The sequence below is a fragment of the Panicum virgatum genome, chromosome 5K (genome assembly GCF_016808335.1).
Source record: "Panicum virgatum strain AP13 chromosome 5K, P.virgatum_v5, whole genome shotgun sequence".
Classification (NCBI taxonomy): domain Eukaryota; kingdom Viridiplantae; phylum Streptophyta; class Magnoliopsida; order Poales; family Poaceae; genus Panicum; species Panicum virgatum.
In genome coordinates this window covers 2,918,773-2,931,023 of record NC_053140.1, presented here as the reverse complement: position 1 = coordinate 2,931,023, position 12,251 = coordinate 2,918,773, and the positions used below count along the sequence as shown (strand labels likewise).

The following is a 12,251-nucleotide window of genomic DNA, read 5'->3' as shown; positions in this document are numbered from 1 at the left end:
GGAAGGAATCGCTCTGGCAACCCGAACTTTGAACCAGAAAAACCCGAACCTGTACATGAAAAATCCGAATCCGAAAAGCCCGAACACTAATCCAGGTTTCAATCCAGGCTACTCGAAATTATTATGGATAAATCGGATATCAGACTACGGTACTTGAACTACCTGAAAAACCGAAAAGCAGCTCAGCCCAAGTATTTTTATGCAGCCCAGCCCACCAAGCCTTTTTATCTTTCCATACTTCCCACTACCGGTAACCTAGCACCCCACCCCCCACTCTCCCGTGAGCCCCCCCTGCCCGTGACGGACTGGCGGCGCCGGCGCATCTCGTCCTCGTCTCGAGCCGGAGGTGTCGAGTGACTCGACGGACGCCGGCGCCCCCCCAGTCCGCCACCGCCCACCGCCCACCGTCAGCGCAACTGCGCAGGCCTCCGATCTCGGCGCGTCGCTCTCCTCTCCTTACCCCTGGCGGCCCCGGCCTCCTCGACTGCAGGTCAGCTCCCATCAGTGCGCCAGACCGCCCTCATCTTCTCTGGCCCGGCGGCGCTGCAATCAGGCCATCAAACCCTCATCTTCTCTCATTAATTCCTCTTCTACTTGTTCATGTTAGTACAGAAAATTGCTATTATAGGATTCGAAACAAGCGGCTTTGCTAAATAGGATTCATAACATTCACTTTGCTAAAATAGGTCTCGAAACATTTGGACTTCGGAATATATGACATTATGACCATTTTAATTTATTTGATAATCTAAATACATGTTTGGAGGCCTTACATGACTGTTTTGCCCTTAGCCTTAAAACGCCCTTTCTTGAGCGCCTTGCCGGCTTGCTAGGCTTGGCCGGCCGCACCGCCTGGCCGCTTGCCTGGGCGCCCGCTCATCATGATGCACATGTTGTGCTCCCACAATCAACATGGCTGGGCACCATTCAAAAAAAAAACCTACCAGAGAGACCGACAAAATAGTGAGGCGCAGGCCGCAGCCCCGGGCCATCGGCGCCCCCGGCTGCACGTGCCCCTCCGCCGCCGTGTGTGGCTGCGCCGTGGCCTTGCCGGGGAGCAGCCCAGGACGATGCGCGTGACCTCGCCGCCAGCCCTCCAGGACCTACGGCCACGGCATCAGCTGCCGCCTCCTCTAGGGCTCCATGGAGAGCGATCCCATCGTCTGCTGCCACGGCATCAGGTGCCTCGTCAGGTGCCACCTCGTCAGGTGCCAGCAGTCTCCTTCCGTCATCTGCAGGTCTGGGCTCTCCATCCATGGAGATCGGCGAGGTGGGAGAAGGGAATGAGAGGTGGCGAGTGGTGTTTTTGTCGTGCAAGACCTATTTTAGGACGAGGGGCAATATGGGCATTATGAAAAAATACATGTATTTAGGATTATGATATGAATTAAAATGGCCATAATGTCATGTATTCCGAAGTGCAAATGTTTCGAGATCTATTTTAGTGAAGCCAACGTTAGGAATTCTATTTTAGCGAACCCGCTTGTTTCGAATCCTATAATAACAATTTTCTCGAAGATAAAATATTTTAAAAAAGGGCTCGTTTGCATCAGGTACCCAAGACGGTTAAAATCAGGGACTACTGTATTGCAGAGTTTAGTAGGTAATTTGGGTTGTTCGGGTAAATCCGAACCTGAACTCGAAATGTCGGGTACCCGAAATTTCAGGTTTTGATTATTTTCAACGAATTTTGGGTTGCAGTTTTCAAAACCCAAAATTTTAGAAACTCGAAAAATCCGACCCAAAATTTTCGAGTAACCCAAATGCCCAGCCATACTAGTCATCATTGGGTGTTGCTGGGCCTTCTGAGATTAGCTGGGCCGTGGCCCATTAACTATGCAGAAATCCTCCGAGCTCTGATTTGGTCGGTGGAGGAGCAAAGGAATCGCTCCGGCGACCGGCAGCGACTGGGACGGGATGGACGGAGCGAAGACGCCACTGGCGGCGGGTGGGAAGCGGGAGCTGGAAGAGGCGCTGCTTCACATCATACAACGCCACCACCACCAATCCCTCCGCCAAAGCCAACAAACTGGTATGCCGCTGTGTTCGGTTCCTACAGATTCCCTTGTTTTCGATTGTGCAACTTCCCATTTTTCACACGCAGAGAGAGCCAAGAAGGATGCCTTGAGAAGCGCGCTGCGGGTGTCCGATCTCCTCGTCGACACGGTCGACGGTGGCGTGCAGGAGCTCTTCGTCAACGAGAAGCGCATTGAGCATGAGGCCCGCGCGCTGCTCACCACTATCGCGCGCTACAGGAAGCAGACTGACCAGTGGCTGGCTGCCACCAATGAAATCAACTCAGTCTTGAAGGTGACTCACCCTCATGCTATGCTACTCGCCTACTCCCGTGCCCTCGAATTGCCAATTTCACAGGACAGGTCTATTATTAAATGGCCCAACTGAAATTTAAGGCCTGGGGCTAGTATAACTCCTGCTCTTGGCTTGTTCCTTTAGGTTTGGTTTCATTTTTCCATAGATGAACCAGTGCATAAAACTAAACATCCAATCCAGTATTGTGGCTGTTTTGCTGTTTCTGAAGCATAGTTTTTCATTTTATCTCTAGGAAATTGGAGATTTCGAGAACTGGATGAAGATCATGGGCTTTGACTGTAAAAGTATCAATGCAGCGATACCCAATATTCATCGGTCATGACGCTACCTGTAGACACAACTTTAGGAAGTATTGGTGTCATTAGATGTGCTAATTATGCGAGTTGGAAACCCTCTTGGATAGAACTGCTTCCTGTTTTTAACTGTAAAATGAATCCTTGCCAACTATCTCTGCTATGAGTACCATCTCTGGTCCCTTCAATTTCAAAGTGACGATATTTCATCAAAATACACCTTGATCTGATCAAGTCTTCCTAGTGGTGTTATTGTTGTGCCATTGTCGGAGCAACTTTTGTCCATGAACTTGCATGCTTGGTCTCCAATTTTTTTTTTTTAAAAAAAGAGCTTGCATGCTCAATATAGGTGCGGAAACACTGAAAGGTAAGACCAATTGCTGCATTAAAAGCATTCTTTGTATCATTTTATTCCTTGCACATGTATGATTTGAAAGCAGTGTACATTGCATTTGGGCATGACCTGTCATAGAAGTTTGCAGTAAGCTGAGCTGAAACTAAGCTTGCAGAAAAGAACAAGGCCAAGACACTGCAAGCGAGGGGTTTATGGGAGGCCATTTTGCTCAGGGCTTCAGAGCAGTGTGTTGGTTAATATACAGAGTATGTATAGGTTGTGCCGTGTATCTGGCAGCGCATGGTGCTAACCTGGTGAAGCATACTGGTTAAGAAGGGGGAGTGGCAGATTAACAACCTGCCACGGCGGTGCAGTACGTGCTGTTATGTATGTTTTCTCACATCAGATACATTATGTGCGGACACCTAATAATTGGCAACGGCAAGTCAGCAACTTGCTTGCTGTGCAAACACCAAAGCGTTGCTTCTTTTATGCTGATGCAAGTGACAGGGGTGTTGATACCTGAACACCACTTCGTGCAGGTGCTTCCAGAGCCAAGAATCACCACTTCTTGGTTTGGTTTAGTTTCTATCACTGTCGTTGGTTATGGCATGAGGTTACAAATTTATTTCTGTACTCTCTACAAATATTCCCGGTTTATTTTGCATTCTTGTTTCTTTGTCACAGAGCCAGGGCTTCATGATAGGAAGTGCTCTCCTTAAGGTAAGAAAGATTTAATCAACTAATCTTTGTACAGTATAATGTAGGAGAATTGTCATCTGATTCATCAAAATGGTGAAGTAACGGTCGCAATGATGATACTGCCATAATGAGATGTAGCCGTTTTCCACAATTATTCGTCTCTTTCATCAAAGATAGAGAATTCTTTGTCTCTTTCTTTTCGAGAACATGTTGGAGGGCAGCGTACATTTATCTAGACTCATGATAAGAACGTTTCTCTTTTACTCCCTCCATTCAGTTTTGATAGATATATTTCCATATGACACAATGACCAAGAGCACCACAAGTGTGCTTATCAATCTAATAAATGCCACAGACTTTTTTGTTGGTCATCCAATATTTTAACTAGGAACTCCTTGTAACTAGTGCTATTTATTGCCAATACCCATGCTAATAGTAAATATAGCTATCATTTTTGAACATTTAAGTTTTTGAAATATAGCTATCAAAAGTGAATAGAGGGAGTATATCCTTGGTACCTAGCAAGTGTCACCGCCTCACCGGCAATTTTTAGTGGTATTTATCAAACTGACCTAGCTTACTCAGAACAACAATCAGTTGATTAAGGGGGTAGGACATGATATGAGAAAAATGGATGCCAATATTTGTTGTATAGCACATCGGAAAGCAGGTTGGAGCCTGGTTCGGTGATGCTTTGCGAAGCTTTTGGCATTTCTCTGGTTGAAGGTCTGTTTCCTTTGGAGATGATACTACCACAGGATAGAATGGGGATAGTGTCATAGTGGGCAGATGAGCATGCATTTCTTAGTGCATTTTAGGGATATAGAACAAGTGCATATAGAAAATTTCCTCGTTAACTTAGATCAACTGAACTGGTATATATATACCTGTCTACAATTCCTGAATGTTAATTTGTTGAAAAAGACCATGGATACTTGATTTTTCTTTCACTTAACATTATTTCTTATCGTCTGATCTTCTTTTGGGGCTTAATTGGCCAGGTGGTTGTGCAGACAAGAAATGCCTCCTTAGGTTTCGAGGGTCAGACTATTTACCACAGAAGGGGTGTCAAATTATCTTCAAAACTCATTAGTGTGGGATTTGGGACCAATCTACAAGCCTAGATGATCACTTCCCTAACCGGCATACAGATCTGGTCCTTGGGTATTTCACTCAAGCACAACAAGTCTCACCAGGGATCTTGGGAAAGATTAGTATCTGAAACTGATATTCTGAGCTAATGCAATTCAAGTCAACAAAGGTATGCCCTTATCCTAATTTACATCTATTTTACAATGGTGGCATATAGAATGCTTGTGGGCCCAGTGACAACCTTAAGACCCCAGTTTGCCCACGATGTGTGGACTCAAGGAAAACACCATTTGCTTCTTTCTTAGGCCAATTTTAATCTTGTTTGAAGAGTACAAATATCAACAATTCCAAGTGTATCACAATCTCTTTACTTGGCTGCCCTGTTTTATGAACTGCAGAGTTCTTTGTTGAGCATTCAGCAGTAGTGCCATAACCTTCACATTTGGCCCTAAGAGTTATGTTCCAAAATTCGAGTTCATTTTTATGCATTATAGTTTATTGAATTGAAAAGATTATTATTCATGTTACATATAAGATTATGCTATTACCATGCTCCAATAGGTGCAGCCCCTATTGCTTTAGGATAATGCAATACTTTTGACCCAGAGTATTTTGTGTTTGTGCTGTTTTGTTGCATCTTTATTAACAGTTCCTGAATTCTCTTTTGTTGTCAACATTCCGTCGCTGAGTAACGATAGAGTATGTCAGAATTTAAATTATTGCCATTTCAATGACATTCCGTCGCTGAGTTGAAGGATAAGATCCAATGGATGAACTGATGCAAGGTACATGGGTTTTAATGGCATGGGTGCTTCTCATTAGGATGTGGGAAAACTGTAGCTAGAAAATTTGTATAGATATAAAATTAACAAAAACATTATTTCTTATGTTTCTGTTTCTAACTTGTTTCATTGTTCAGCATGACAACTCCAAGTGGCAGGTTTGCTCCACACAAAAGAATATGCCTGTCAATGAGTGACTGTAAGTTCTGAACTGTTTCCGGATTATAGTTGCTTTGGCATCACATGAGGTCTGAAATAATGCTCACTATTTATATGCACAATGCATTTTTGGAACCCATAGCATGCTTTTCATTTTTTTCAGCTACTGTGCAATGTACAAACTCTTTAATTGTTGATAGTAAAATCAATGCTTTGTGGTAGTGTGTAATTATTTCAACTGTTTTTTTCCGCTTTGAGATGTGAGAACTTGAAATGATAAATCAATGTTTAGTTCTGTTCCAGTGATCGTTCTATCAGGACGTCAATGTTTTTCAGTTTAAACGGTTTAATTTTCTTCCCTTTGTTATTCTGACATGTTAAATTTTGTGCTGCAGCATTTTTACTGGGCTCTTGTCATTCATGGTAAGTTGTTCCTTGCACGTCACTATGGGTTAAATGCCCAATGTGTTCCAAGCGATGCTGGCCATTTCACATGCAAGAACTCCCTTGGTTTACCATGTTATTTCTCAATGTGTTTAGTTCTCTTAATTTCAGATGGATGATACTCTGACAACTGGAAGCATCAAGACTTCAGATGCAGAGAAGAGACGCTTAGCAAAAGCTTCCCTTGCATATAATTGTGAGAGGTATATCATTTATCTGGATGCTAATTCATTTTGATTGTGTTTTTTCTGCATAACTGAAAATATTGTTTACAAACTAACCCTGCAGAAACAGATTGTGCATTAGCTTCTGAACACATTGTGTAGGAAATATATTTTTACATGAAAGAAACAACTTAATTTTGTCAGGAGGCTGTGCTTACAGAGTGCAAGGAACTCATGTTGACTGTGTTAAGTTCCTACGTAGAATTGTTCCGGGTCATGCACCAGCCGCTCCCCCGGCGCCACATCCAGCCATGCTCCCAAGTTGTGTGTGTGTTTTCCGCTCGCTGGCCGTGACCTCCTCTGCCCGCCACTTGCCTTGTCGGCTCGTTGGCTCGTCCCCACCACGTCGTTCCGCCCGCCCGCCGTCGACCACAGCGGCTGCAAAGTGCTTGGGGTATTCTGATGCTAACGACAAAATGCTCGTAAGATTCTACTTTTGCAGAAGAGCATCCCATCAAATCTGATCAGTTTAGATGATTGGTATCAATGATTCCTAGCTTTGGCTGTCAAAGATTCCAGTTTCTCTCAATCTGTTTACCAGGATGAACTTCAGCTATCTGTCTGCTCCTGCTACCGTATTCCCTTCTGAATTGTATGATGCTCGCATTTCATGGGCCAAAAATGGTGTGCTCACAACTGTGGTTGATGACTTCTTTGATGTTATGGAATCAAAAGAGGAATTAGGAAACCTGGTAGAATTAGTTGAGTACTGTCATTCAGCTTGATGCCTTTGTCTAATCTTTAAGGTAATGCTGATCTCTTATGCATGACTAATTGATCTCCCATGTTTGGCTAATGGTTTTCATAGATGGCATGAGCACCATGCAAATAAGTACTACTGAGAGCAAGTAAGAATAGTATTTTACAAGGCCGTGATGTTACAAAACACCTAGCAGAAATTGTAAGTGTGATGTGTGTCCCAATGAGCTTGCATTGCGTTCTGTTCAGTACTGACAACTTGAAACTCCTATGCAGTGGCTATATCTGTTGAGGTCTATGATGATGGAAGCAGAATGACAGAGAAGCCAACAAGTGCCAACAGTTGAAGAATACATGACAAATGCAGTTGTCTCGTTTGCACTGGGTCCCATTGTGCTCCCAGCATTGTATTTCTGTTTGTATAAATCAAAAACTGTTTCAATTTATTGCAGTCATGAGTCATTTCTCGGTCCATGTGTGGTGCGACTGCTAGGAACTGAATATGCAACATTTTGCTTGAAAACTGAATCACTGCTAGTCAAATGGGACAAGGTTACAAAATATCAGTTCATGGTATTTTTGTTGCATGAAATTTCACAAGAATTTGCTCAGTACAATGTTCATGTACAAGAATTTTGGCACTGAAGTGGTGCTAGAAAGATTCAGAAGAGTGGCCATGGCCACTTGGCAACTGATATGTTGCTAATCGTACAAGTATAGCACCAAACAAAATTAACGATATCATTTCTGTGATCTCTTTAGAGAACTGAAGGTAAGCTCGAGGGCCAGTCTTGTCTCTTGTGGTTCTGATCACACCATGGAGGCATGGACGTTTAGTACTGGAAGCAAGTGAAACCGTACCTTAACGACTGACGCTCTGAAATCGACTTGGGTATGAGGCTGGTTGTTCTTGATTGTTTCTCCAGTTTGTGTCAAGAGATGGACAGTGTTGTTAGAATTAGACACGAGTGCAAGCAATAAATGAAGGGATAAGGCAAAGGGTAGAACCTTGCAATCTCTTCCACAGATCTCATTATTTGCTCAGAACTTGTTTTGATCACCTGTCGATCACCTGTCCCCACAGTTTCATCTCATCCAAAATTGTGTGCAGCTGCTTCAGATATTGATACGTAAATAGTATGTATCACTAATGTACTTATTCTTAATATGGGTTGCACAAGGACATTTTGATTAATGATGCCGTAAAACGTGCCATTGCCAAACGTGCTGATAAGATGAAGATGCTAGACGCTCGCTCCAAAAGTAGCAACGATCAATGGCATCAATGGCAATCGTACAAATCGCGTCATCGCCGAGCATGAAAATAATTAGACTTATGGAGAAGAATTTGATTAGGATTGTAATATTATATTTTAATTTAATTAGCTATATATGGCGAGTATCATTTCCTGTCTTATATAGGAATTAGAGCATCTTCAAGAGCTCTTGTATCTATGAATAGTTAAAATCCTGATATAGCTATTATTTAAAACAAAATAGCTAGAGAAAAGGGGATGAAATCCAACAACTTCTTCAAAATCCAAAAAGGGATGGCTAGCGCTCAGCGCTAGCCAAAGATGCCCAGCGGCACCTACTGGATAGAAAACGAGAATAGAAGACGAGATAGATAGAGTTTCTGTTGGATGAGATTTTTTGTCTTCCTTTTTTTTTAGCCAACTCACCCAAGATACAAGAGCTCTTGGAGATGCTCTTAGCTTTAGCACTTCTTTCCTATTTGCAATAATTGAACATAGATTATGTTTTTTCCTAAATTAGCACTGCCTTTTTTAATCACAAGTTTCTTTTAGTGGTGGAGTATTTTGTTTAATTTTGCTTTCCTTCAAGCAAATAAATATTGCTTATGTGTATGGATTTGATTGGCTCCAAATAAACTAATGTAAACTCCCATTAGTTATTCCATCACGCAATAAATGTGATTTTTTAGTAGTAGTTCTATGCAATCCAATTATTTTTAAATAATTTTACTTTAAACACGTGCCTGTGGTACGTACATCTCCACTAGTAATAGAAATAAAGAATAGAGAATGGCTGCACCTATCCTATTTGGCATCCAAAGACTATCAGCGAAGAAAAGAGGCCAGCCAATGTCTTTCCCAGTGGTTACGGTCCATCCAACATTCTAGAAATCATCATTTTTTTCTTCCATTCTTCTTTGTTCAATCGATCATGGTAAAATCACTGAGCAAACTAAGCCAAAGATGCAGGTTCACTGTGCAGCGTTTACTTGACAGATCGCATGTAACACGTATCGCATGTAACACATCTCATACACAAGAAGAAACTATGAATAAACGTGGACACATATTACATCCAGAGTAGCTGCTCCATGACATGCTAAAGATCAAGTGCCCAGTACTGAGTAACTGGCTCCAGAGCTTACTTCGTTTCAGGTCAGTATTTCTGTCATACTACTGTGCCACAAGCTTGGTAAAAGGGTCGTTGGTGGGCCAATGACCACTGATCACTAAAAAGCTACACTGCCTCTTCCTCGTGTGACGAGAGCTATACATTGATACCACCAGTGAACTACGTCTGTACATAAAAAACAGCCATGTATTATGGGATCAGCTTCAGTTTTCACTCGAGCTCAGATTCTGACACCTCTTCCTCGGGCAGTTCAAACGCGTCCACATCAGCAAAGTATGCTCGCTGCTTCTTCACAAAGTCTTCTGGTAACTTGGGTGTGCTTGGTGGGGGCCGTTTCTGTATAAAACGTTGCAAGCAGTCAGAAATCTGAACATTATTGCAAACAAACTAGAGATCAAGCGACTAGTGCTGTGTAAACTAGCTCGTTTTCTGAAACAGATCAATGCTCTCCTAGTTTTCAGATTGATAGCTTCTGGTTAAAACACTGCAGGCAGACAGAAAGATGAGCACCATTGCTATTGTCCCGGCCACCGTTTCAGAAATATGATCTTTACATCCTGACAAAAAATCCTACTGGTGACACAAAGCTCGATGATCCCTAAACTGTTGCTAAATGAGCATATTGGAATTCTGGCCATCATAAGAAGCAGATGCAGAAGAACTACATCTTACAAACACAGAAGCAACCATACTTAAAAGTTGCAGTACTTACCTACAAAATATCCATGTCATCATATTTTGAAATGCAGTATGGCACAAATGTTCAGGTCAGGTCTATTCATGCAAGAATGCAAAGGAGCAAGGATGAGACAAATTTAATCAAAGCTGCAAACCTTCATAAAATCCTACAGGCACAGCTTTGTTTAACACATGACAAGTTCAGGGAAAAAATACGCATAATGGTATTTCATTATGTACATCATCAAAGAGAGCACCATGATCTTAAGTCTTAACAATAGAAAACTTTGTAGATCCCTTATGCATGAATACACTCATTGTGACACTCATACCTTTTTAGCTCCATGACAAGGAGCTGAAGAAGAAATGAGCTGGGTATCCTGAGTGATAGAGTCTTTCCTGAAACAGGGGCGTAATTCAATATTTCAGATACTGAAATGCACTCAGACTCTAACAGTGATGAGCTAAAGGAACAATAAAGTATGGACTTATTAATATCATGTATTTATGAGTTCTGACACTATATGATGCGATGAGTTTATTCTGCAACAAATGTGAAACCCTATCGGCATGGCATTTTACAGAAAGCATGCCAGTATTCAAGGCATTGGAGTACTACAATAATTCCATCACCTGGAAACAGTAAGAAATGTAAGATTGGGCTTGGACAGTTGTTACTAGCAGGCTAAGTTGGATGAGCATACAGGATGAGCTCCATGTTAAGCTTGATCTCATCTAAGGCGGCTCTCACTGATTACCATATCATTCAACCCTTTCCAATGACAAGCTCTTAATTCTAGAGACAATAATCAGGTACGTACATTCTTCAAAGTTAGCTGTAAATATCTTGTTTCCACACAAACTGGAGAGTGGAGACAATGATGATTACTCCAAACTACAAGGGAGGAGGTCTGTATCACCCATACCACTAACGGTGTGTAAATCTCACAATCAATTGAACCAAGGAGAAACAGGAGCACTGTGGTTGTAGGTAGCTGAATCGGACACACCAAACACAGGCGGCGACATTGTACTGCGATCACATCAGGTAGGTTAAGCAATTTCACCTGCTGTTCTTCCTTGTGGCTTTCCCAAGAGGAGGGCAACTTGCTGTTCCAGCAGCAGTAACAGCAACGGGCTCCTTGCCCTTGGTGGTGGTGGTGGTGCTCCTCGTCCTCCTCGCTGGAGCTTCAGTGGTCCCGCGCCTCGCGTAAACCATGGAGATGGGGGGATTTAATTTTAACCGCAGCAGTGCGCTCCTCCTCGATGACTGCATGCAAATCAAGATCAGCATCAGAAATTCCCGGACCCAATGGGGATGGAAGACGCCACTAACAGAAGCAGTTGCAGCGAGATGGGGGCACAAATGGTCACTCACCGGCGGCGGACGAAGGCTTGGGCGCGGGCGTGACCGATGCGGTGGAGGAGCAGGTCGAGGAGGCGTCGGAGGGCGTGGAGAGGGGCCGGAATCCAGTTCTTCTGGTCTTGATTGGGGTCGGGGTCTCGGGGAGGAGGTGGTTGGTGACGTCGCTGAGCGGCGGCGCCGCCTTCCGCTGGCGCTTGATGGCGCTGGAGAGCGGCGCCGTGGCCGGCGAGGCCGGTGGCGTGGGGTGCCTCATCGGGACCGCGGCCGCGTGAGGGAATGGGAGAGGAAGCCGTGCGTGGCGTGGATTGGGAGCAGGAGATGGCTGGTGGGCCTACTTTGTTTGTTTGGGCATTGCATTTAGGTTGTTGTTGTTGATTTTTTTTTCTTTTGATGATGGGTCATGAGCCCACGGTTGTAGTCAGGTCACAAGTGCCTCACTCACTTCATTTTTTTTTTTTGAGTTAACTCGCTCACTTCATCATTTTAATGACGCTAGCTGTAGGTTTTTCCTTGAAATATCACATACTACTAGTGTAGCAGTATATAGTTTTGATGTTAGAGCGACACACAACTGTGGTAGAATTAATTTAATGAAATGAAAGCTTCCTTTTGGGTTGGAATCCAATCAAGAAACACGGAGCATCTCTAGCAGCCCCCAACAATCTTTTTTTCCAATAACTGATATTGAACACAATAGAAGTTTTAGAATTATTAAAGGATTTGTTTTTGCAGTCTCCCAATCCAACTATTTTATTTGGA

The 12,251-nt window shown here is 43.2% G+C and overlaps 2 protein-coding genes across 16 annotated transcripts; one reads left to right on the top strand and one right to left on the bottom strand.

Annotated features, from left to right (window-relative positions):
• The first annotated feature begins 267 nt into the window (after positions 1-267).
• Positions 268-7,636, top strand: LOC120705669 (biogenesis of lysosome-related organelles complex 1 subunit 1-like). Of its 15 annotated transcripts, none has more exons than XM_039990136.1 (10): positions 511-1,603; positions 1,843-1,903; positions 1,935-2,032; positions 2,105-2,310; positions 2,564-3,681; positions 4,662-4,921; positions 5,672-5,733; positions 6,089-6,116; positions 6,249-7,262; positions 7,337-7,636. In XM_039990136.1, the coding sequence occupies exons 1-5, from the start codon at positions 1,393-1,395 to the stop codon at positions 2,651-2,653; spliced, it is 666 nt and encodes a 221-aa protein (XP_039846070.1). In that variant the 5' UTR covers positions 511-1,392; the 3' UTR covers positions 2,654-3,681; positions 4,662-4,921; positions 5,672-5,733; positions 6,089-6,116; positions 6,249-7,262; positions 7,337-7,636. The 15 variants fall into 15 exon arrangements, with proteins under 15 accessions (XP_039846076.1, XP_039846070.1, XP_039846065.1 ...); XM_039990131.1 differs by having other exon boundaries at positions 4,662-5,537; XM_039990140.1 differs by having other exon boundaries at positions 4,662-5,733; positions 6,249-6,340; positions 7,170-7,262.
• Positions 7,637-9,272: 1,636 nt separating this feature from the next.
• LOC120705668 lies at positions 9,273-11,808 on the bottom strand. The gene is made up of 4 exons (XM_039990126.1): positions 11,505-11,808; positions 11,194-11,396; positions 10,459-10,525; positions 9,273-9,784 (listed from the first exon to the last, which is right to left on the bottom strand). The coding sequence occupies exons 2-4, from the start codon at positions 11,343-11,345 to the stop codon at positions 9,659-9,661; spliced, it is 345 nt and encodes a 114-aa protein (XP_039846060.1). The 5' UTR covers positions 11,346-11,396; positions 11,505-11,808; the 3' UTR covers positions 9,273-9,658.
• Positions 11,809-12,251: the final 443 nt, after the last annotated feature.

Bases quoted from the DNA above. Each gene is read 5' to 3' on its own strand.
- LOC120705669 (XM_039990136.1), top strand. From the start codon at position 1,393: ATGGCCATAATGTCATGTATTCCGAAGTGCAAATGTTTCGAGATCTAT. The intron at 2,033-2,104 runs GTATGCCGCTGT...TTTCACACGCAG, and splicing joins CCGCCAAAGCCAACAAACTG to AGAGAGCCAAGAAGGATGCC. The intron at 2,311-2,563 runs GTGACTCACCCT...TTTTATCTCTAG, and splicing joins AAATCAACTCAGTCTTGAAG to GAAATTGGAGATTTCGAGAA.
- LOC120705668 (XM_039990126.1), bottom strand. From the start codon at position 11,345: ATGGTTTACGCGAGGCGCGGGACCACTGAAGCTCCAGCGAGGAGGACG. The intron at 10,526-11,193 runs GTGAAATTGCTT...CCCCTGTTTCAG, and splicing joins GCCACAAGGAAGAACAGCAG to GAAAGACTCTATCACTCAGG. The intron at 9,785-10,458 runs GTATGAGTGTCA...CGTTTTATACAG, and splicing joins CTTGTCATGGAGCTAAAAAG to AAACGGCCCCCACCAAGCAC.